The 27,420-nt window shown below is 38.3% G+C and overlaps 1 protein-coding gene across 1 annotated transcript in view; it reads left to right on the plus strand.

The window, feature by feature from the left end:
• The first annotated feature begins 1,378 nt into the window (after positions 1 to 1,378).
• Positions 1,379 to 27,420, plus strand: part of LOC123518294 (zwei Ig domain protein zig-8-like) — a 98,328-nt gene continuing 72,286 nt past the window's right edge. Inside the window, exon 1 of the mRNA XM_045279030.1 lies at positions 1,379 to 1,837. Within this exon, the coding sequence (XP_045134965.1) occupies positions 1,791 to 1,837 (47 nt within the window). The 5' untranslated portion in view covers positions 1,379 to 1,790. The remainder of the gene's footprint in view (positions 1,838 to 27,420) is intronic.

Here is a 27,420-nt window from a genome sequence, read left to right on the forward strand (position 1 = left end):
AAGCAATGGTTGTCTCTCGGTCCCCAGCCGCCATGGCAGCAATGGCAGGAAAGTTGTCTTTGGCGCTGCTGCTCCCACTCCAAGATGACGTCAAGATACTTGGAGTGGAGGTGGATCGAGGGCTGAGGTTTGACAGGCATGTCAAAACCATTGCCAAGAAAGCCTCTCACAGGATCTCCGCTCTCAGAAGGATCGCCAGTTTCCTCGACAGGAAGGGGAGACTGCTGCTGTACAAGGCACAGGTGCGGCCCCACCTTGAATACGCAGCTCTCTCCTGGATGTCCTGTGCCGCCACACACAGAAGGAGACTGGACAGCATCCAACGCCGCGCCATACGGCTAGTAGATGCTGCACTACCACCTCACCCAGAGCCTGAGCGTCCCCTTGATTCACTGGAACACCGCAGAGACGTGGCGGCGATCGTAGTGTTCCATAAGGCACAGGTGCAAAGAGTGCCACATCTGGCAGGGCTGCGTCATCCTCTAAGAGTCACCGCACGGAGCACGAGAACGGTGCTCAATGGTGGTGACGCCGTAGAGGTGCCGCGATCCCACGGGTGTCAGCATCAACGCACCTTCGCAGGACGCGTCTCCAGGATGTGGAACTTGTTCACGGCCGCGGTGCCTCACGTCCAGGAGATGAACACACACAGTGTCAAACTGATGGCACATAAGTGGAGACAGACACTGCCAACTCCTCTGACACTCTTTGTGACGTGACACTCAGTGTAGTGCAGTGCGTGAATAGTGCTAGTGAAGTGAAACGAATAGTGCTCCATTTACATGCTGACCATCTTGTATATTATCTATTTTTAAGTCTTGTAAATATTGTAGAGAAATAGATTGTAGTACCCTTAGAATAGGTAGCACACGACAGTGCGCCTTTGGGTACATGTTCCTTTGTATTAAGTTTTGTTTAAATAAAAAAAAAAAAAAAGAGAGAGAGAGAGAGAGAGAGAGAGAGAGAGAGAGAGAGAGAGAGAGAGAGAGAGAGAGAGAGAGAGAGAGAGAGAGAGAGAGAGAGAGAGAGAGAGAGAGAGAGAGAGAGAGAGAGAGAGAGAGAGAGACACACACACACTTACCATAACATAATACACAAAGGAAAAAGCTAAATTTGTCTACGTAATCTATTCAGTGAACAAAGGGAAATGGAAGGTGTGATTTGGTTTGGGCCTATGTATCAGGGAAGTGTTATATACGTAGTAGTGTGTTATCTCTCATAAGGAGTCATAATACTAGGATATATGGTAATTTTTGTATATTACGTATCCTTCATGATTTGTGGATGAAATATTCTGCTTATGTACCGTAAATAACTATGGTTATACATGCGTTACTTCGTATGTGTGCATGTAGGAGCAATTGGGGCGGGAGGGAGGTCTCACAGTGAGCGACTGAGCATGCGGGCGAGCACCTCAGCTGGGAAAGCTCCGCTGCTGTAGTCAGTAGTCGGCTGCCTGCCGCCGTCCTGGTCTACGCGTCAATAACTCGCCGTCCTACTTTGTGTACGCTCAGAGAACAACTTAGTGACATTTTGTAGTATGTGTGCTACTTCACGTTGATTTCATAGACACAGTGATGTCAGCAGAGCGACAGACACGGCACATTTAATGTTACGACATCGTTAAGATTCTCTGAAGAAGTAAAGTGCGACGCGCTTCTGCTCCTTATGTGTGTTGAGAAAAACTGACAATATTTACGACATAAGTACAGACTTCCCGCATTACTGCTGCTTCTTCGCCATGTGACGCGTCACATAGAAACGCGGCCTTGTGTGAGGTGAACCGCGGCATGGCAACTCCCGGAGGAGACACCACACGAGGAAACGTCACAAGCGAGTGAGTACCATTCAAATCACCCCCTTCTTGGGTTACGTTTCCACCATAAATGTGTGTGTGTGTGTGTGTGTGTGTGTGTGTGTGTGTGTGTGTGTGTGTGTGTGTGTGTGTGTGTGTGTGTGTGTGTGTGTGTGTGTGTGTGTGTGTGTGTGTGTATCTATCTATCTATCTATCTATGTATATATATATATATATATATATATATATATATATATATATATATATATATATATATATATATATATATATATATATATATATATATAGCCATTGTTTATGCATATTTTGTTGAAGTCTACAGCGGTAACTGCATTGTTTATTTTGTAGTTGGTTTTCTCTTTATATTGATATATATATATATATATATATATATATATATATATATATATATATATATATATATATATATATATATATATATATATATATATATATATATATATATATATATATATATATATATATATATATATATATATATATATATATATATATATATATATATATATATATATATATATATATATATATATATATATATATATATATATATATATATATATATATATATATATATATATATATATATATATATATATATATATATATATATATATATATATATATATATATATATATATATATATATATATATATATATATATATATATATATATATATATATATATATATATATATATATATATATATATATATATATATATATATATATATATATATATATATATATATATATATATATATATATATATATATATATATATATATATATATATATATATATATATATATATATATATATATATATATATATATATATATATATATATATATATATATATATATATATATATATATATATATATATATATATATATATATATATATATATATATATATATATATATATATATATATATATATATATATATATATATATATATATATATATATATATATATATATATATATATATATATATATATATATATATATATATATATATATATATATATATATATATATATATATATATATATATATATACACATATATTACACACTCTCTCTCACTCTCTCTCTCTCTCTCTCTTTGTACACACATATATATATATATATATATATATATATATATATATATATATATATATATATATATATATATATACCAGCAGACGACATATTCACACACACACACACACACACACACACACACACACACACACACACACACACACACACACACACACACACACACACGTACGCAGACAGACGTGAATATGTGCATATGTGCATCCAATCTTTATATTGATACATGTAAGCACAAGACTGCAGCCAGTAGGTAGGTCTCGAGCAGGTTTGGCGTTGCCGCTTCGTGCGGAGTAACTTCTGCATCACTTGAAACTCACTCTTCCATGGTCACTATTTGTTTAATGTCTTGCATGTATGATCTTATACTTTCTTTATCAACTTTTTCAGGTCAAGGAAAATTTGCTTTCTTTTTCAGTATATAAATTCTCTTAATTATTTTCTCCAAGAGATGAAAAAAAATATATATAGCTAGAAGTTAAACTGTGGTACCAACATGACCAACCAAACACCATGGGCAATACAGAAACACGCGCCAAACAGGCAACACCTATGATAAAGAACGAAAGGAATTTTTGCTTTTATTTAATTCCCCAATCCGTAATTATAAATTCGATCTGTTTCCTTAACTTCCATGTATATGTGGAATTGCAAATTCTCCACAAGACTATTAAAGAAAATGAATAATAACATAACACTCAACGTAATCTAAGAAATTAAATTCAAATATTGCAATTTTTTTTAATCTATTAATGTTATATGAAGTGCAATTACACACAGTACAGCACACTCAAGAGAATAACAACTGCTTAACGAAGCGAGGAGGTAATAGTCCACAGCTGGCCCATGATTCAGTAAATGGAAGGAGCGTGACTGTCTCTCCCTGTTTAGACCAAAAATCAATTGCTACAACACAAGACCGTCACTGCTAAAGAACGCGCACTTTTGTCGAAACAGCATATAAGTTTAATTAAGCTCTAACAGTTAATAACGAGTACTTTTTTGGTATTGTTATTTACCCGACAAGCACTCCCTTCACCAGGGGAAAGGTACATGGTATATTATCTTTTACAGATCGTTCACGTTATTCTGAGTTCTTGAATGACATAATAATTAGCATTTGTTGAGCCAGAATGAGGTGCTTGGAATGTTTAAAGAACTGATTGTGAAGTGACTGAAGAAGAAAATAGTTTGTATTATGCATACAGTAGAGAGGCGGTGGCGTAGTGGATAAGTTGGTGAGCGTGGGATCGGGCAGACCTCCATGCGTAGGCTCGAATCCCACCACATACCACCTTGAAGCTTTGCCATTTGTCGAGTGGTTTAAAGTTACCTACATGTCACCATGATACCCAGGTTCTAGGCGGTTACATATTAAGAGCCTTTAATGAAAGGGAGACTTCCTGAGCAATAAAGAGAACAGTATTGTGGAGTAAACGTTCAGAATGGGCAGGATGACGAGAGGTGTTTCCTTTCACATTTCTGGCTTCTGCCATGCTCACTTTATGTAAATGATCGAGAGTATAATACCTAACCTCATAGTTAACCGAACGTGTTTGCTGACGAAGATAAAATCCTGAGACATACATAATGAGGAACCTTGCACAGATCTCGAAGATGGCATCGATAAATTATTTAAATGAACCCAAACGAGGAAAATGGAATTCTGTGCAGACAAACGCCGAGTTATAAAACTTGGAGAAAGAAGGAAGAGGATGAAAACTGAATAGCAAGGAACCTGGGATGGAATATTAATTTCTTATATTCTTATACCACTACATCATTACAAGCTATTCGTACCATGAACAACTCTTACTCCACTCCCTTGGGTGATGTATTAGTATGTGAAGAGTAATCTAATGAATTAATTCTTACGCAGAAGGAAGTTATCATACATATAGGAGCATTTGTTTTAGCTTAGAGAGAGAGAGAGAGAGAGAGAGAGAGAGAGAGAGAGAGAGAGAGAGAGAGAGAGAGAGAGAGAGAGAGAGAGAGAGAGAGAGAGAGAGAGAGAGAGAGAGAGAGAGAGAGAGAGAGAGAGAGAGAGAGAGAGAGAGAGAGAGAGAGAGAGAGAGAGAGAGAGAGAGAGAGAGAGAGAGAGAGAGTCTGTATTGTGTCACTAGTAAAATTCATGATTCAAAAGCGTGTTATTACATTACAATGAAAGTAAGTACCTCGTGATGTTTGTTTTGTCCATCGTGAGGTAGAATAAACACAGGTTCAATGGATAAGAGTGATGGATTTGTTCTTAAAAATTACTCAACAGGAATCTTTCAAATTACAAAATCAACATTATGCCACAAGAAGTGCTTTGTCTCTTTAGGGAATTCTAACTCTGTACTGACCATAGTTACACAATCATCTCATAAAAGTCGAATTTTCAAGCCATGGATATTCATAGGCATATTTATTATATTCAGTCATATTAGCGCGTGTCAGTACTGTACACCAAACTCTCCTGAGGCAAAGTCAGGGCTTCATCAGGCCAAATTGAGTGGATGTTCGAGCATGTGTTGCATGCTCATAATTTAAAACATTCGAGACTATGCACATCACTAACTATTATTGGCAACTATGACACTGAATCTATTACACTGCCTATCAGATCAGATTATATATATTGTCACCTGCCATTTTTTAATAAAAGTATTCTCTGTGATGTGAAGGAACCACCTAGAAAATTCTCAAAAAAGGATTTCGAACAATAGCGTCACATAAACGTTCTCATTTCATAAGTGGCGTTGTATGTTTTCGCCGCATTTCATCGTCTTTATATCTCAATGTTACCTCGGCATTGGCCAGCTATATAAACTTTTTTTTCTTTCATATAAGTTAAGCTGCATATTCAAACATGGTTCTGGATTATCCTTTACTCCAAAACAGAAAACGAATTCACTATTCCAATAGGAATACTTGCAATTTCTATGAATAAAAATAGAAGTGGAATGTGAATAAGTCTCCTTAATAAAAAGTATTTACATAAAAAGAAACTAATATGAATATTATTTATACAATCTAAGAAGGGGGCTAAACAAGGTGAGGAACACAGTGGCAAATACTTTCCAAAAGAAAGAAGCACACATATAATATGTGAGAATGAATGATAAAATGGAAATGGGTTCTGGTCATAAAGAATGTGAGAAAGGAGTAGCAAGCTGCACAACGGAGATGAAAACTGTAACACATAAAGAACAACAACCATGCGTTGGGCTGTATATCAAAAGTAGGAAATGTTCTCTACGCAAACATGAAATACTAAACGAAAAACAAAATATAGCAAAAGTTTCACGAAATAAAATTTCAGAACATAGGAAAATATTATATTGCCAAAATGAATCAGTACTTGAAAAATGTAATTGAAAATTATAGATCCAAGCAGTGAAAAAGGTGGAATGAAAATAGTTAGCAATTTGTAGTACATAAAACTGTACACACACATACAGACATTATCTCTCTCTCTCTCTCTCTCTCTCTCTCTCTCTCTCTCTCTCTCTAAAACCTAATGATTCCAGTGCAGAGTAAAGGCCTCCTCTAATGGTTTGGTGTGGATTAAGCCATACACCACGCCACGCTGGCTTAGGCCGTCTTGGCCATGTTGCGAGCTGCAAGGTTATAACTCTTCAGCTTACGCCCCTTACCTATTCTCTGCAGGTGAACAGAGGATACAGCGTGAAAGGAGAAATCCCTGAACGTCTCCAACTATATGTGGACTCCAACCAAAAAGATTATTACAAAAACTAGTTCGTGAGACCGATAGTGTGTGTGTGTGTGTGTGTGTGTGTGTGTGTGTGTGTGTGTGTGTGTGTGTGTGTGTGTGTGTGTGTGTGTGTGTGTGTGTGTGTACGCGCGCACACATTACAAAATACTTAAGGAATTAGAATAAACACACACACACACACACACACACACACACACACACACACACACACACACACACACACACACACACACACACACACACACACACACACACTTTACGTTAAGAAAATGGAAAGTTTGTCTAAAACACAAAAGTATGACGCGGACTGAAAGAGCAACGTGGCAGTCTCGCTGAGTGCGGACGACCGTCACTCACGGCACACACTGCAAAGAAAAAAAGGAAATAAAAAAGGCCAAAATGCAAAACAAAGCGTCACACAACATAATACTGTCACAGTGGAGACAAGTTAAAGAGAATATTGTGATGGAGACACTCACAAAGAATTTAGATAATACTCTCCTAAATTACAGATAGAAAAAGGTATGGTCCGCTACTAAAAGTGACAACAGTGCCACACAATACATACGTTCACTAACCTATCAAGACATTTAAACAACAGCCAGAGGAGAAATAACAGAAAATTACCACGATATACAAAGCCATGGCCACCTAAACAGTGATATATGGCTAAAAAAATAAACAAATACACACCGGAAGGGAGGAAAATTGCTGTAAAGAAGCAGGAAATAATAATAAGCGTGACGGTATATTGACTCTGATGGGCGGAGATGAGGCAGCAGCTGGCCTGACGGTGGTGGTGGTCAGGTGGGAGAGTAGTGGCACCTGGTGGAGGAGAGAGCAGGGTGGATACCCGAGGCGCTGGTGGTAAGCGGTGATCGTCTTCGTGTTTACACCATCAGCTGGTCATTTGTGGTGATAACGGCTCGTTGTCATGGGACTGGATAATATATGATGGCAAACGGCAACAGCACAAGAGGAAGTAAAATAACGTCAATCTCTCTCTCTCTCTCTCTCTCTCTCTCTCTCTCTCTCTCTCTCTCTCTCTCTCTCTCTCTCTCTCTCTCTCACACATTATTTATCGTATATAAAAGTATGAAAAGTATAATTATGCAGCGAAAAGTAGGACTTACTTAATCACACACATTAATGTAGGTGGAAAGTTGTTTAATTAGTAAATGCACAGGTGGTCTTGTGAAAATTTCGCTAATGTTGGAGGCCTGTGGGAAGCGCGGGGGAGCAGGAATCAATACCAGCAGTTCCACGTTCCCGCCATAATCGACTTCAAACTTCTGAGATTCAACGACGACTTGCTTATCCAGTGTCAACAAAAGTCCATGCTCGAGTCGCTTCGCCAGGAAGGAAGGCGATCTTATTTTCTTATTAAACTGTGGGATCTCGCCTCCTACGATTGCCAGATGTTTCCCTGGAAATATCTGTAAACTCTGGATAAAGAATTTCCTCACATCAAGAAGAGAAGTTATTTTTAGAGCTTATATATTTCATACCTGTGATTTACTGGCCAACTCTTTCAGCTCGCAGTGATTACTGAGATTTAACAATGCCCTGCACCTGACTTACTTTCTTTCTCCCTCTCCTCCTCATCAACCATTGTGATTCCATTGTAGAACCAAAGCTTGCGTTCCAGCTATGCATACTTTGGACTATTGTAATGACTATTGTTAAAATCCACTAAGATGATTAGTCGGGTTCTCATGGAATGCTTTCCGCCACTGTTTTACAGAATTCCTGTCAAAGTATCACTAGAATCATGAAAATAGTCTTGAAACCTCTAATAATTTCCGCCAGATCCTGTTAGAAATGGTCGAGATAAGACTCGAAAATGTTTGAGAATACGGTCCAACTGTTGGTTGAGAGGGAGCAGTGTGAAGCTACGTTGGCTTATTGCGTCTTAAATGGGGAAACGCGTTTGGTTGCATTTCCTAATTCAGCCTCTCTAACCGATGGACTGATCAAGCCAGAATCAATTTCACAATAGATTCTGACGATTCCTTGGAGCGGAAAAGCAAGTCTGCTGCTGTTCCTGCCTACCCCGCTGAGGATACATCCATCATATCAGTTTCCGATAAACAGTAATTAAACAGATGCCATATATGAAGTCAGTGTATTCAGTTATGTTATGTATGTATCATTACAACCTCCCTTGCCCATACAGCGCAATACTTAAACAGATTCCTGAATTAGGATATCCGAGATGTGCCTAAAAGCTCAGTCATTATTTTCCTAACCTATGGCTTAGCTGATTGGCCTTACAACAAAAAAGATGGTTAACTAACTAGTCACCTCAGGGCCTAATGGCATATCTTTATCTGTCAGGTGAAACTCTTTAATTTATTCATTTGATATTGTGTAATTCGATTCCCAAAACATACTGTGGATGTCACAAATACTTATGAAGTTTTACATGATTGATATAACTGCGTAATCCGCAGAAACGTAATACATGGTGATCAACTATCAGCACAAAAAATTGACACTGAGACACATCAACCGGTCGGTACACACACACTCTCTCTCACACACACACACACACACACACACACACACACACACACACACTAAATAAGTAAGTAAATAAATAGATAAATGATTAGATAAATAAATAATCAAGTAGATAAATAAATAATGCAAATAAAAATATGAATGTGATAGATAATTAGATGCATAAATAAATGAAAATAGAAAAAAACAATATTGCGGTTCTGTAGTGATGTTTCCCACCAAAAACACGGTAGGCAGCACACCAGCGTTACCCATCCAAGCATAACATTGATTAGTGTTATACAAAGTAACACCACAACTTTTAATATTCATCTCTGGTTATTTTCTAGAAATGCTCCGTGCCATCTCTAACTACAGCTTCCCCCTTCCTAAAAACTTCCAGACCTGATTCATAAGATCAATTCTCTATTTCCATCGTCTCTGTACTTCGCTATTGTCGTCCTACTTTCATTCTTATTACACCGGCTGCTATTGAAGGAATCATCCTCACTGTCCTCTTCTATGACAAACATTTCCATCCTTTCTTCGTGCCACAAAGACACGTATCTAAAGAAATGAAGTCTTTCATGGACGACAATAGTCTTTGAAACTGATAATTACATTTGAAAGGCAGGAGATAACATCTGCTTTTAATTCCTTATCGAACTAAAGTTAAGCTGGAAATTTAATGATTTATAATATTTAAGGATGTTTATGAATAGTTCTTTCAGTGATCTTTTCTCTATAAGATGATATATGCTAGCAGTGATGGACGAGTCCTTGATATTTTCATTTATTGTAAATCTACTCTCAATAAAGATTGTGAACTTCACGAAAGCACCGGCTTGGCTTTCATTCTAGAAATTCTCCGAGGACATCACCTCTTTCCTGTTTTTCTCAATTCCTTGCTCTTAGCAGCCTTGACCTTCATTTACAGGCGGAGGTCAGGAAAGTTTTCTTTTCTCCACACTACATTTCCCGCCGCACACCGCTTCTCACACAGACAGCTGCCCTCACACATTCTCTCTGAAAATGGCAGATGTATTTTCATAAGAGGACTCTCGCTCCATTTTTCATATCCTCCGCTAAGAGGCTTTTGTCACTGCACATAGAGGTCAGCTTCTACGAAAATGTTGCTTTGGTGAGAAAGTGGCCCTGCTTTGCATTACTGTGGCATCTCATTAATGAAAGTAATTTATTTCAGCCGTGTAATAAAGCATAATCTGTACTACTTTATAACATAACTTGCAGAGTCTGATTTTCAGGACCCTGTGACTAAAGGCCGATTCACATGACCCGTTTTTGTTCCGACAGGCAGGCCGCCAGCTCACCGCCGTCTAACGGCTGTAAATTCACACTGACCGTTCGCGACCCGAACCGTCGAACGACAATCACCGCAGACAGTCTGTCGCCAGCACACTAGCACTGGCAGTGTTCCTTCAGATACTGGACATAATATGGAGCAATAGTTTTTCCTTGACAGATTAAAAATGCATGCAAATAATGAGTAATAAAATTCACATACTCTTACCTGGTTTGTTTAATTCTTCACCAATCACCTTCTTGTCTTTATAGCAATTATCACTGTACCTTCTGTTTGTCATATCAAATAACTCTTCATACTCCCGTACAAGCTCCATTGTGCCAGCCAGCAAACTAAATGAAAGTGTATGGGAGTGGGGCAAGCTACATTTGCTAGACGGACGGGTGATGTACGGGTCCATGTTCACACTACTCATCACCCATCCGCCAGGACGCCATCAAGCCGCCGTTCAACCGGCCAGGGATTCTCGAGACGGAATCCGATCCGTGTCGGTCGGCTGACGGACGGCTGCCGCCAGCAGGGTGACGGGTCTTGTGAATAGTTATACTAAAATGCATTTAAGAATTCTTGATGGCGTCATACTGGCGGCCTGCCTGTCGGAACAAAAACGACTCGTGTGAATCGGCCTTAATGCGTAATCACATTTTCTATGATAAAAACACAGAATATTCACAACTCAAAACAACACGCATGCCCATGTACTATACACAAATTTTTCTGCAAGACGTTTTTGTTTGACCTCTGAAAAGCCATTTATATTAATGCAAAATTAATATTTTCCAACAGGAGAAGCTTTTACTGTTTACACAACTAGACCACTTCCACGCTGTTTATTCTTACCATCTTTTTAAAATTAGCTATAGTATGGTTTGCAGTGAAGCAATTAAACCAGTGTAAGAGAAGAAAACTCCATCTAATTGATATCAAACACCAGAGTGCGTCGTATATACAACCACTGATAGCCACTTCCCTGCCAACCCTGTTGACCGCCTTGTTTAAGTCGGCCAGCCATAGCCAACTTAATCAGCCTAATGTAAGGAAACTAAAGCTGGAGGATCGGCATGCACTTATCTGATAATTGAAATAATATGTCATTTCCAGTCAATTAAAAATCAAAATGTCACTTTCACCTTCGTAAAAATTAATGTAAGTATATATATCAATGTTTTCTTTGGCAAATAATAAAAGTTTTAGGAGGACTCTAAAACAATCTGCACTGCCATTAATCCACATCGCCTGGCAGGTATGTGCAATTACTTTGTATTAATTCAGTCTTTTCTGAGGAATCTCTCAAGCCAAGCACTGCCACGTATAGCAGAACTAACAAATATTTCTTTGGGGTCAAAACTATTACATTTCGTTTTTTTTTTATTTTTAGCTTGCATTTTTTAAAAGATAATTCAGTAACTTCCTTATGTATTGTCCAACACAAAAATTTCTCCATACATACCTGAAATTTGCCAACAGAAATAATTCTACTACAATACAGACCGAAATGTTTGGTAGTATTTGTTTATAGATATTACTGTCGTTTCTGGAGTAACTTTAATCTTAGTACATTTTACTTATTTACATCCATAATCACATTTCTAAGGTACCTGCTCAATGAATTAAGATGTACGGTTATTGGGACATATTTTACATCACTATCTATAGATAGGGTGACCAAATTTCTGAAACAAATTCCGGGGACATTTTCAGTTCAGGGAGGTAAAAACATGTAGTGTTTTTGCACTGGAAAAGCTAAAACGGGGACACTATCTGTACCATTTCTAAACCAGCAATCAAAAGTTTCTCTCGCCTTATTTACCCAAGTTGCAAAGAAAAAAAAAAATTCTCTACCTGATGAAATATCTGAGATCATGAACACCCATTTGCTGTTAAAATGTGTCCGCCATACACTTCACCGTCTTCACGGAAACTAAGGCCTTCTCCTTATTCTTGACATTCTAAAAGAGTAATGATAAAAGGACATAATTATCATAATCAAAAGGAATAGTTTTTTAACGCATCAAGTGACCGGCCATTTCTGGTATTCTGATTTTTGGTGCACTAACCTAGTCTGTGTATTTCTGAGAGGAGTGTATATTTTTAAGAATCAATTTGTTTTTTGTCAGCTTCTCCATGAAATCCTGGCATGGCAGATTGAAGTTAGTTTTCACTGTTAACATGGCTTTGATGGTAGAGATCTTGAACCGATTTCTCTCAGCGGTCCACATATCATTCATTAGGGAAAAAAAACCCTCTCAACAGGGGCATTGCTACCTGGCAGACAGATTACTACAGATGCCAATCTAGCAATATTGATGTGTGGAATTTCATTTAGTTGAAAATGGCTAACAACTGAGTGCCATCTCTGAATAATCTCTGAATCCTCTCTTTTCCATTCCTCCAGTATTCCATCCTGAAGCAACTTCTGCAGACCAGACACCTCATCAAAAAGAATGTCTTCATCAATTGTAACATTGGGGCATTTCCTTCTAAGAGTTTCTACTTCCTTCTCAATTTCCAACCGCTGAGGCCGTTTTCTCAGGAGAAGACAGCTCAGGTCTTGGAGATCGTCAGTATGCTTACCCCATGCATCCAGGTATTTCACTGCAGTGTCAAAGAAGCATTTCCCCAGGAAGGTTTCTTTTGTGATCATACCATTTTCCTCTAGGTTTCTGAGAGGAACTCTGACCATGACTGGCAGAAAGTGATCATCACGTCTAGCTGTCAGTTTTGTCTTAAAACTTCTCAGAATGGCAGCAGACTCAACGGCGTAACGGTCTTGGCTTTCAAGTGTTTTAATGGCCTCATTGAAAATACCCAGGTTTCCGTGGACAAAGGCTAACCACAGCTCAGTGAAGGGATCTTCAAAAAACCTGCGGAGAACTACTGGACTGTTCTCCTCAGAGAGGAAAAATGATTTCAAGGGGGCATACATCTGGAGGACTCTCTCCAAGGCTGGAAGCATGGATAACCAGCGGACATTACAATAACCCAAAATATTATGGTACTCTTGACCCACAAAATCACAGAATGTCTTCAAAACCTACTCCCTAGGTTCTGATCTTTCAGTTACAGAAAACCGGGGACATTTCCGGGGACAGCAGTAGCCGGGGACAGGTCACTGAATACGGGGTTTCCGGGGACGTCTGGTCACCCTATCTATTGAAGCAGCTTGCAGAAGTTTGATAAGGTTCACCTACCAGACCGACAAATCAGCCAGCCACCATCATCCTATTTGCCAAAATGATAAGACAACAATAAGTAATAACCCTTGTAAGTGAACTGACTAACTTAATTTCGAACTCTTTTTCGATAAACTTCTTTGTGAGTGCGCAGAATTTAGCGTGGTTGAGCATGAGCATTCTATCACTTATTGCACTGTTACGTGACGCCACTGACCAACAATGATGTACATGGAAACGGATGATAATTGTTAGCGTTCCTTTTTCCTCACTGTAAAAATAGTTTTTCAATATTACACTATCTTTTTTTTTATTGTGGTCCACTTTTCTCTAATACTTTAGTTAGTGCAGTGTAGTATAATGCAATCAAACAGCCTAACAGGGATCCAAAGGTCTGTGACTGTTCTGAAAGCCTCTGTAATACCTTGTAATTGAATGGGCAGGTAGGACTCCTGGTGTGAGGACTAACAGCTGTGGGGAAATCTTGTTGCTGAGAATATGTCCGCCTCTTTACATACAAAAATTTTTATCATTACTGTTCTATACTTTATGTTTGAATATTCACTCATTTAGAACAAAGTTTTCAATCATTCGTTTCGTATCCTTGACTTACACCCTATTTGTCTTTTCAAGCCACGTTTCTTTACATACACTCCCGCATGTTTCCCTGGCGTTTATTGCAAAATATATGAAACCAAAAGAGTTAAATTTCATGTAAACCCACTTCCTGTTCTGCACCCTAACATCAGTGTTAATGTCCTCGTCTATCTCTTGGCAGGTTTCGAGCCTCGCTCTAGTCGCAAATATTTTCAATGATGAATGAGCTGTTACTGTGCTATTTGAGCAAGAGAATAGGGTGTATGGTGTGTTAAAAACCGAAGCTTTATCCATAAACCAGGTAATTTAAGTTCAAATCTCTCACTGGGAAGGCATAAATGGTGATCACATGTTCAACAGAATGAATTATTATTGCAAACTCTTATAGTATTACTTTTACCAGCAGTGAAGACATGACAAGGTATAATCTGATTGAGTGCCACGATTAATTGACACAACCATGCTAAATTTGAATCAGGGACATATATACCAATAAACATTTTGATAAACTATAAACTAATGTATAACAAGACAAGCGAGATACACACAGATTACAGTATAACAAGAGCAAATAGTCCAACAAGACTGTAATAAAGCATTGCAGCAAGAGGTAAGGAAGATGAGACGTTCCCACTATGTACTAAGTGGAATTTTTGAGTTTTGCACCAAGTTGTCAGAGGAAACTGTGTGTGTGAGGAAAATTTACATACATTTAAGGGAGCATTTGTTAAAGTGGCGTTTGATAGACGGAGCATTACGAACCTGATTGAGTCGTGTAATGGAAAAGAATGTCATGTCATTTAGGTAAAAGTACACACACACACACACACACACACACACACACACACACACACACACACACACACACACACACACACACACACACACACACACACACACACACACACACACACACACACACACACACACACACACACACACACACACACACACACACACACACACACACGCACACACACCAACCCTTGACTTGACTTGATTTTCCTAAAGTTTGTGGTAGATAAGAGAACGCTTCAAGATTTGCATGCATTCTGTTTACCATCCAAGCTGTGCAAGTCCTCTACAACATTGACACATTCCAAACTCAAGGTTCCACAGCCACACGACCAAGGCTCAGGGATTTGGAGGTTTCCTGGCTGATATAGTTCAGCCGTGCATGTATATAGTGACAACAAAGAAGTTTTCGAAAGCTTCTCAATCCTCAGCAGCATTGTTTTCGTCAGGAATCACTCGAACAAATGGAAAAGCCCATAAGTATTTCGTACTCATTCATATTCAGTAAGTGTGTTGGGAAAGAGACGAAGGAAGAGTTAAATTAATCGTTCCTTTACCGTTATGCTCCCCTGATAATAATGACTTATCATTATGGACACACTGTTCTCTCTTTAAACTCCGGATGACATCAATATTTCTATCACTGAAAAAGGAAGCAAGCACCGCTGTATCAAAATTTTCTTTTCCTTTTGGATCATTATGTATTTAAAAGATTTTACAAATTCTATCAACATCTAGCAGGTTAAAAAGAGATTGTGAACCAAATAGTATTTCAGTGTGTTGTTTAAAAGACTCAAAACATATTTGTAATGAACAGAAATTAGTGGCTAATTGTAAATTTTGGGTCTGCTTGGGGACATTAAGTGCTTACTTATGATCTTTGAACATATAGTTTTTACATACATTTCCTAATTGCGTTACAGCGATACTCAGCTTACGTGGAATATATGAGTACGCCATTTCAAATATGCAGCTGGATTTGAAAAGGGGGCAACTCGTATGTCAGTTTCATAACTGTGGAGCAAAAAGAACGAACAAAGATATTACATCGGGAGAGTAAGGGAAGTGTCATTGGAGGTTCATCATATTTCTTGGGAAGTGATGAAGATATATATATATATATATATATATATATATATATATATATATATATATATATATATATATATATATATATATATATATATATATAGAGAGAGAGAGAGAGAGAGAGAGAGAGAGAGAGAGAGAGAGAGAGAGAGAGAGAGAGAGAGAGAGAGAGAGAGAGAGAGAGAGAGATATAGAGAGAGAGAGAGAGAGAGAGAGAGAGAGAGAGAGAGAGAGAGAGAGAGAGAGAGAGAGAGAGAGAGAGAGAGAGAGAGAGAGAGAGAGAGAGAGAGAGAGAGAGAGAGAGAGAGAGAGAGAGAGAGAGAGAGAGAGAGAGAGAGAGAGAGAGAGAGAGAGAGAGAGAGAGAGAGAGAGAGAGAGAGAGAGAGAGAGAGAGAGAGATAGAGAGAGATAAGTGACATTCGCGCCGGAGAAGACACAGGCAATGGTTGTCTCTCGGTCCCCAGCCGCCATGGCAGCAATGGCAGGAAAGTTGTCTTTGGCGCTGCTCTCTCCCACTCCAAGATGACGTCAAGATACTTGGAGTGGAGGTGGATCGAGGGCTGAGGTTTGACAGCCATGTCAAATCCATTGCCAAGAAAGCCTCTCACAGGATCTCCGCTCTCAGAAGGATCGCCAGTTTCCTCGACAGGAAGGGGAGACTGCTGCTGTACAAGGCACAGGTGCGGCCCCACCTTGAGTACGCAGCTCTCTCCTGGATGTCCTGTGCCGCCACACACAGAAGGAGACTGGACAGCATCCAACGCCGCGCCATACGGCTAGTAGATGCTGCAATACCACCTCACCCAGAGCCTGAGCGTCCCTTGATTCACTGGAACACCGCAGAGATGTGGCGGCAATCGTAGTGTTCCATAAGGCACAGGTGCAAAGAGTGCCACATCTGGCAGGGCTGCGTCATCCTCTGAGAGTCACCGCACGGAGCACGAGAACGGTGCTCAATGGTGGTGACGCCGTAGAGGTGCCGCGATCCCACGGGTGTCAGCATCAACGCACCTTCGCAGGACGCGTCTCCAGGATGTGGAACTTGTTCACGGCCGCGGTGCCTCACGTCCAGGAGATGAACACACACAGTGTCAAACTGATGGCACATAAGTGGAGACAGACACTGCCAACTCCTCTGACACTCTTTGTGACGTGACACTCAGTGTAGTGCAGTGCGTGAATAGTGCTAGTGAAGTGAAAAGAACAGTGCTCCATTTACATGCTGACCATCTTGTATATTATCTATTTTTAAGTCTTGTAAATATTGTAGAGAAATAGATTGTAGTACCCTTAGAATAGGTAGCACACGACAGTGCGCCTTTGGGTACATGTTCTTCTGTATAAATTATGTTTAAATAAAAAAAAAAAAAAAAAAAGAGAGAGAGAGAGAGAGAGAGAGAGAGAGAGAGAGAGAGAGAGAGAGAGAGAGAGAGAGAGAGAGAGAGAGAGAGAGAGAGAGAGAGAGAGAGAGAGAGAGAGAGAGAGAGAGAGAGAGAGATAATTATTGAATATCTAAAATTAAAGGATGGTGTGGAGATTGCTAGTGTTATTTAGGGAGCAAGGACAGAGACGCCCTTTGGACCGCATGTGAGGAATCGTTACCCTCACGAAAGTGACAGACGTTCTGTTTATTCCATTAAAGGACAGTGCGAGATGCTAGTGTGACAAAATCGTCAAGGTAACAGTATATATTATATTACATGTATACGTACAATGTGTGTGTGTGTGTGTGTGTGTGTGTGTGTGTGTGTGTGTGTGATCCTTTGTCTAGCCACTTATGACCTTGTGGTGGAAAGGCCAGCTTGTGGCGATGGCGGCTGCTCTTCCTACTCACGGCTCCCCAAGCCCATCCCTACTACATAATCATGGAAGAAATCTTGTCCTATGCAACTCCGCCATCACCAGAGGCAGTTCTGGTCTGAACACTGCCGGGTAAGGAGTGGCAGTAAGCGAAGTCGATGTTCCAGGATGCATGTAGCTAAAGGGGACGCATTCGGCTGACTTTTGCGGGAAGGGAATGGAAGCTTGATGTAAGATTCCTTTTGAGTTGACAGGGCGGTGGACAGAGACGACGGGAAGAGAAGAGAGGGAAAGCGGAATGCAGAAGGCAGCAAGGAGCGGAAGTCAAGAAGAAGAGGGATGGAGGGTGAGCAGAACGACAAGGCGAGCAGCTTGGGAGAGGGTGGAGAAAATCCGAAGAAAGAAACGAAGGTTAAGAGATACAGAGAACGTTGGAGAGCTGAAGTGGAAAGACGAACGGAGGCAGACGAAGAGCTAGGGACAAGAGATAAGAAGCGGAGAAGGGAAGTGGAGAGCGAAAGAGGTGTGAAGGAGTAATAGAAGGAGATGAAGATACTGGAGAAGACGTGGGGCAGGGTAATTGAGGAGACTGGCAGGCGTGGAGAAGAGAGGCAGAGGGAAAAGGGAAAGGCTGGAAAAGACGGAGAAGCAGACAAGGAAGACAACCGGAAAGAGGAAGTGACGAGAGATGGCGAGGGACGGCGACAAGATGTTTATTGATTGAGTGAAACCAGACATGACGACGAAACATGAAGGGTACATTGCATTAAAAAAGATATCAAAGGAAAGGAAAACATATTAGCAAAAAAAAAAAAAAAACATACGTTAACGTAGTTTTCAAATATACAAATAATATGAAATACGCAGATATAAAATAAGTTAAAAAATCATACAATCCAATAGAATTTCTAAAATTTTCATGAGGTGCAGGAGGCAGCAGTCCAGCGCGTCATAAAAACTCCTAGACGTCACGGCCAGTGGCGGTGGCAAAGAGTACCTTCTTTCCCTACGGCAGAGACGGAGGAAACTGTCCATTCCTGTACCACCACGGGTGAAGAAGTGCTACCCTCACGATGGGTCGTAACGGTTGCCAGAGGAACACACAAAGATTAAGGGAGAGAAAGCAAGGACAGTGATAACGGGGAGATGGAGGAAGGTAGAGGAAAACTGACAAAGAAACTAAACGAAAGAAGGTGGACTGCTTAAGGGAAGACGGCAAGTCCAAAAAAGCAATTATGGAGTGTTAATAAGAAGAACGAGGATGAGATCGTGGACCACACGTCGCTAACTAGAAAGTGTAAAGTAAAACAACATACAGGTGTGGTGCAACGGTGCCTCAGGTGACAGGCTTGCAGGTGTTATTCTCTAGGGAACGAGGCGGTGAGGTCGTGCAGATCGGGTTAACTTTTTTCTCGGCACATGTGGAGGGAAACAGGGTAGCGTTAGCGTTCACCAAATGGTTATTATGCCCTAAAAAAGAAAAGCTTGTTCCACAGCTAATATTCAATCAGAAAATCAGTTCTAATACTTTTATTCAGAATGAAACAAGGTTACATATCTAATTATTACTGTTATGATAAAACCATGAATATATAAAAGATAAAAACAATGGTATTGCGTGTAGAAACAAACGTTCTTTTGTTGAAAGGAAAATATTTGTCCTTTCAATTCCGCTGGAGGTGCTCTGTCAGTGACGTGACTATCGAAACCAATCCCAACATTTTCTTGTGCTTGTAGCTACGGGTCATGGTTGCAACACGAACAAAGATGGATTGAGTTCTGCACCTCAAATCTGCTCCAGGAGCCCTCCAAACAAGTCTTATAGGTAGGCAGCGTAATAATAATAATAATAATAATAATAATAATAATAATAATAATAATAATAATAATAATAATAATAATAATAATAATAATAATAATAATAATAATAATAATAATAATAATAATAATAATAATAATAATAATAATAATAATAATAATAATAATAATAATAATAATAATAATAATAATAATAATAATAATAATAATAATAATAATAATAATAATAATTTTAATAATAATATAATAATAATAATACTACTACTACTACTACTACTACTACTACTACTACTACTACTACTACTACTACTACTACTACTACTACTACTACTACTACTACTACTACTACTACTACTACTACTACTACTACTACTACTACTACTACTACTACTATTACTACTACTACTACTACTACTACTACTACTGTTACTTCTACCACTACTACTACTACTACTACTACTACTACTACTACTACTACTACTACTAAATTAATAGTAGTAACAAAAATTATATCAAGATTAACAAAACGGTGAAGAAGATTATTACTAAACTTCTAAATATAGACCTGTCGATAGATATATAAAGAACTAAAAGTAACTTAGATAAAACTTTGCAGTAATTAGCCATGAAACAATAAGCAAATACAACCAATGTGAAAGACAGAAATTACTTAATCTATTTGTAAGCCTTGTATGAAGGATTCCGCAATGAATCGCTCTACATAACGTAAAACATATCATATTCAAAAGCAAGAGTAGCTTACGGTTAAGATAGTTGACATAGTTTTATTTAAGCAAAAGTTTACGTTCAACACATAATGGTGATTTTGCTAAATTGTTAGAGTCATTTTGATAACTCGTATTGTGTAGTAAATTATTATTATTATTATTTTTTGTGAAGGGACATTAAGAAAACAGAACATGCGTAATTTTTGCATAGGATCGTTTGGTACACACGACGACGACTGGCATCCTCACAACTCAGCTTAACGGTCAAGGTGAGAAGGCCAGTAAGTTTCCTATTATCTACCAGTCTTTTGAGCTTCTTTTAATTTTCATTTGCTAACGGTTTTCTAACAAAACTAGATCAGTGACATAAGAGGCAGTTCAAAGGACAGAGAAACTTTATAAAGTACCGATACATACAGTAAGTTGACCTACTATTAACCATGATTACACAAGAGTAGATTGACATATTTCTTATCCTCCTGTTTATGATATTGATTGGTTTACAGGGGTTCACTCGGTGCTAGATCCACGCCTGGGCTTCTCGACATTCTTGTCCTGGTGTTGCAGGCGGCGCGTTGGGGCAGACTTTTAACATCATTTCCTTTAACTTTTGCTAATAAGATGTCTCGAAGTTTAAGGACTTAGATCACTTCATGTTGAGGGTCTAGTATAATGTTTCAAGCACTGAAACACTTTGAAGCTTGTTCGTCTTAGTTCATGAAGAAGAATAACAATTTGTAGGGATGTGACTTGTGGATCAGCTCCTGAAGCGTTGTAATATTCTGAAGCACTGAGAACATGGCTCTGTTCATGAACCTTTTGATTCTTCTATGATATTTGCCCTATTCTCAAGGTATTTCTCGAAAAACTGAATGCAAAATGCTTGATATGCTGACATAAAATGCGTAGGTGAAAGTTATAGTATCTTAAACATGTCTCTTCATGCAAAATTTCACGACATAGTCATCAAGCTGTGCAACAACATTTATCCACTAATAACCTTCAAACGACAGTATTGGAGGAGAACAATGCCATCATTAAGTTTTTTGATTCACTTATCAAAGTGCATTCTATGCCTTGCGAAGTTTGGAGGCCAAAATAAGGAGCGACAAAACAGGACACACGATAAAAGATCCTGTTAGCTTCTTAAAACACCTAAATATTGGTGGAGAAAATATGAGGATTGCTTAGGATTCCCAGAAATTATTGAATGAATCATTTTAAATTTTTTAATATTTTTTATATTGTTTTCAAATTGATTTTATAGCACGTATTTTTCTTGGAGAGGATTTTTTTTAGTGGAGTGTCTTGTTCAGGGTAAAGGAATTCATATAAAACTTGAAGTTTACATTGCATAATGGAAATAATAGGTCCTTTATTCTCACTGACGATCTAATCCACCTTAGAGAAACATAAAACACCTGAATCCTTCTTGATTTAAGTCAACAGTGTTCGTCAATGCGATCGTTATGAAAATCTAAAAGTGTTACGGTAACGAATATATAAAGAAGATTTTACTAAAGAGTGCTGCTTTCACTACTTGCTAAACAGTTGTGTCACACATAAACACTGCGTACAACAGAAGTAGACTGCAACGTCTTTTCACTTTCTTTGACCACAGAAAGATCTTTTGTGTCGACCTTTTCTGCGCCAGTCACCCTTCTTTAGTTCTCTACTGCTTATCAACAAACAGTTTGTATGCAGCTCTAAGTATACCGTCCACCGGTCTCCAGAAACCCACCAGTCTAATATATTAGCAAGCTTCCCTCCCTTTCTCTATATATGTATTTACAATGTCTCATGACTCCCTTAATTTCTTGCCATTGATTTCTATAACCTTCTTTATATTAAAGATTCTGTCACTGTTTCTTTAACACGAAGGCTTCTCATTATTTTAAGAGTATGCAGTATCTATTCTCTCTCTCTCTCTCTCTCTCTCTCTCTCTCTCTCTCTCTCTCTCTCTCTCTCTCTCTCTCTCTCTCTCTCTCTCTCTCTCATAAAGAAAGATGACTTTCTTATCCCGGCAGGACGCCGTTCCTTCCTTCATAATTCAACCCCAATATACGACACACATTCAGCGACATATGACCTCCGTTGTCGCGGCGCCAGACAGTGATTATATCACTGGAAAACAAAATAAAGCTTAGTTTCTCATCGGATCATAACGTCATATCTTGGTGTAATATTTCATGCCATTTCCTATTAGAGTATACTTTCGAACCACATCGATCCATCCTATGTATACATACATCTTTGGCGAAGCAAAACAAACTATCGTACGATTTTTTAGCTGACAAATACAAGTAAAAAGAACTTCTTTGATATCTTTACCAACAAATATCATTAAGAGATTAACAACAACTGTTACCTGAATAAGAACGTTAATACTTTAAAAAGTGGTAATATTTTCTTCATGCAATGCGAAATGCAATAGCTGCATTATGATATTCAGGAGTAATATGACATTATGCTCTCATCACAGAGTTAGTAGTGAGTTTTCATTGTGTGAAAGTTTTGGTAAAACCTTTCATCTCGTTAGTTAGCGACAGAACAAATCTTTTCAGGAAAGAGGTTCAGGATAGACTGCAAAAGTTGTAGAGACATGCGTGGATGAGCTCCTCAGTTCCATCCCGACATATGTGATTCCCCAAAAGTTTCCACTTAAACATTTCAAGACTTGCTGACCTTTTAACACTAGTGCAGTGAAGGTATCTTTGAGATGTTGATCTGCCAAAACCGGTGAGATTTGGTCTCTCACAAAAGTTTTCTTTTATTTGCGCTTATTTCGAAATGAAAGTTTTGAAGAGGTATTGATATACTGTTGGAGTGAACTTGGCACATCCTTCACGAAGATCTTCACAAAGTCTAACATAATAAAGGTGGTTAGAGGGTGAGGTGGAGGTTGACGCAGGGAACGTCACCACAATGAGAATATGTGGTCCAGATTATACTCAATTTCAGTCTAATTCTTAGATTCCGAGACGCACTTTTTAGGTGCATGATGATATTTTTCTTAGCATCTTAGCTCTATAGATCTATTCATACAAAGTTGGATTACAGAATAACAATGATAATTGATGGATTAAGAGTGAAGGAGAACGGAAAGTGAAGGAGGAAGAGGAAGTTTAGTTACAATGCTAAGAAATAATGATAGCAAAGATAATAATCGATGATGATAACAATCAGTAACACGTGTCATGTACTTAAAACAAAAAAAAAAAAACCTATACTTAAATATGACAGTGAGACATACATACATACATACATACATACATACATACAGACAGACAGACAAACACATCATTCTGTCACACTTCCTAGATTAGATAACAAAAGTATAAAGCGACATTCATCTATGGCTGTTAGCGACAGTTAAGTGCTATTGAGCGTGTTTGGTGAGATAGAGAATACATTGAGGGAGAAGTGTGAGGGAGAACTGTGAAGATGACTTGTGGAGGAAGATATGGAGGGATGGAGGAAACCACTGGGAAGAATAGAAGTTAAAATGAGACGTGTGGTGGAGGAGTGTATGTGTGTAAGGCAAGTGTGGGTGTGAAAACACTGTTGAGAGTGTATGAATGAAACAGGAGTATGTTACTAATAATGAAGTGTGTGGTATAATATTGTGTGATCATAGACTTATGACATCACTTCTCCATTTTCTCTTGTGTGGCTTGTATCGCCGCTACATCGAGAAATTTTCATTTCAAAATAACAAGAAGTTATTTTATTCTTAGAGGTGAATACTTACTCATAACAATGGTACAACAAAGAAGCCACAGTTAAAGAATTATAAAGGCATTTCTCAAATTCCGCCTTCCCCCCCCCTTAATTTTCCATAAGTTTTTAGCATAGGTTTAGATTGTAAAATATTTTTTGCCTTGATTTACAGTTTGCAAGAAACAATAACAATTAAGATTATCTGAGGCATATAATAGGTGCCATCTATCAAATTTCTTTTATTTGTCTTGTTGTCACTCTGCATCTACAAGCTTTAATATTAGAACCATAAGACAGGTAAACTTATAGTGATACACACGATTGCAAAACAGTTGCAAATAAAGTAACAACAAACGCACCGAATGGAACATAACAAAGAGCTTGAGAAGATTCTTTTACTGAGACACTTTTATAAACACTATTTTCAAAGGTTATAAATTATTAGACGAGGGCATTACGAAAAAAAAAAAAAAAACATTACCAAACTGTCATTAGGATCATGAAAACTTACTGGAAGATCTCAGTAACTTCCAGTAGGATCTGTTGAAAGTAGTCGAGGTAAGACGCCGCAACGTTTGGGAATACCGTAGTAAATTACGATGTGCCGGCTCCAGGGTGGCCAAGTACTCGAGCTTGGAAGGGGAGACGTCCTTTATAGTCCATCTCCAGTGCTCTCCACAAAATTATGGGCGTGTATCTAAAGTACTAATTCTTTTACGGGTGAAGTATATTTATTTCGACATATCAGTCTGCTTCCTTACTGCCTACACTGTTGGGGAGATGGACGCTGATGGTGGGAGTGAGAGGAATGAGGTGAATGCTGGATAATTATATGTTTAGGAGAGAGAGAGAGAGAGAGAGAGAGAGAGAGAGAGAGAGAGAGAGAGAGAGAGAGAGAGAGAGAGAGAGAGAGAGAGAGAGAGAGAGAGAGAGAGAGAATAGTTTGTCCTTATAGCTGCCGATAGTCAACATACTACACACTATACTCGTTATTTTCATCACCGCGTTATGCTTTCGGATCAAGCGTGGTACAGAATATCGATCGTATTCTCAGGTGTTTCGGTATTTTAATTGAACTTCTTTAAGTGGAGATTCGCATTGCTGTTGAAAGTAAATAAGATTTCTAATAACGTTTTAAGCATTGGCACTTGCAATAAATAGTTTAAGAAAGACCTTTACCATTAATGAAAAACGAAAGAAAAAAAAATAAAAACAAAACACTTTAAGGTAACCCGACTTACAATCTCAGTGGCCTTTGAAAATGTTCTTTAAAGAGAGAACAAAACAGCTTATAATAATGAGTACGAGTACACGTCCCTGGCCTGCCACGGTTCCCAATATAAGTGAAAGCCAATATATAAAAAAAAAAAATAATATGTAATTCTCACACAATATTTAGAATTTCAGTTGCTTGCTAACACTTCTCCTTGATATGTAATTATGTACATTGAAAATTTGAGAAACGTAATTTGGAGATATCGGAGTAGGAAATTCAGTTGTCTGCATCCCAGGAAAGAGTGCATAAATAAGTAGGGGTGTTGAAAATGAATTACAAAATGATGCACTACTGTAGTCTATTTATTTGGCAGAGCAACCCCGCACCTCTATCATTCCCTGATTGGTGATCTCCGGAGATAAGTCGCGCCCCTTCCCATTCCTACCCCTTTATGGCACTAGTTAACTTTATGGATGAGTCTCGTTCTTCTCATGCAGGTAGAATAATCCACCTCCATGGTTCCTGCCCACGCTCTTCGTGCATTGGTCTTTATGGTAGGTAGCACGACCTTGAGAGACAACGCGGCTGGACGATGATCACCAGGAACGCTCGAATGAGTAGTGTTTGGTTTATTCACGGTATGATTGCCGTGAGATTGCGGCATGAATTATTTCACAACAGTAGAAGTCTTTCTTTAATATCCAGAACGTTGTATTACTGCCAAGGGCACAGGGAAAAATAAGACGGTTGTAAGTAATTATGTGAATAACTGTCTTGCAGTGAAAGAGTAAATATGATATTTAGGAAAAGTGAATTCCAAATTTTCTTTCTATATGTTCTTTTCTACATCTCAAAAAGACCGGGCAACGATGTACGAATAACAGAGAGGCCGAGAAAGTTGACCAGTTTAGTTTCTAAGTCTTGACAGTCTTTTTTTAATTGTCCAAGTTGTAGAAAAAGGGAAATACAGAAACTGGAAATGTTTTCCAGTGTTTACCAGTGAAAAGGATGAAAGAGGGATAATGGTTAATTCTTGCATTAGTAAGATAAATAGAATGGAGATGAGAAGAAAATATCTAAAGCAGCGAGGCCGCCAGACGGGAATAAACATGCAATTAGCTAGTTCAGAAGGAACAATAGTCATGAAAATGATTATATATGACAATGTGACATGTAACACTGCGTTGGTGAATGAGAGATTCAAATCAGTCTGTTATAGGAGAGGAGTCGATGAAAGGAAAAGCGATCTGATTCCACCCTGTTTTAAGAGAGCCATGAAAATTTAACCATATATAAAGAAGGATAAGCTCTCTGTATAAACCAAACAATTGAGAAAATGAGTCATTGGCGAAAGCAATACAGAAAACAATTTAACATAATTTGTCTTTACAAGAAGAAAAGTGAAATTTCGAGTCGAGACTTCTAGTGGATGACATTCCAATTATGTTCTATGTAGAAAAGACGGTTTAATCTAAGCCTATTAAACATATCCCATTACTATAGAAATTGTATATGCAGTAGTGAGTTTAGATTCTAGAAAAAAAAACATAACAGTATACATCAAGATTATTAATAATGATGATATATATTAAAGCAGAGTAAATCATGGATGATGAAAAAAGTAACAAATTTGATCTTGAGGGACATCTAAAGGAAAGCAACATAGACAAGAGATGGAGAAACATGAGAAGTTTGCAGGCAGGATGATAGTGACCCATAAAGAAGTTTAGGAAGACCTATTATACCTACGGTGTTACTGATTATACGTAGTAAGTGATGCGATTATGTGTTGTGGAAAGAGCATTATTCTTAGTTGTGTAAGATACCATCTTTTTAATCTGGAGATCATTAAAAAAATCTTGTATCAGATTACTGAACTCTGCATCGAACACATGAGATAAAGTGGTACCAAAAACTCTTATCGTTTCGTATGAAGTTGGCAGGAAACATTATCTCTACAAACCCCATCCAAGTCTCAATAATATGGTAAACA

The sequence above is a fragment of the Portunus trituberculatus genome, chromosome 43, assembly GCF_017591435.1.
Source record: "Portunus trituberculatus isolate SZX2019 chromosome 43, ASM1759143v1, whole genome shotgun sequence".
In the NCBI taxonomy this organism is placed as follows: domain Eukaryota; kingdom Metazoa; phylum Arthropoda; class Malacostraca; order Decapoda; family Portunidae; genus Portunus; species Portunus trituberculatus.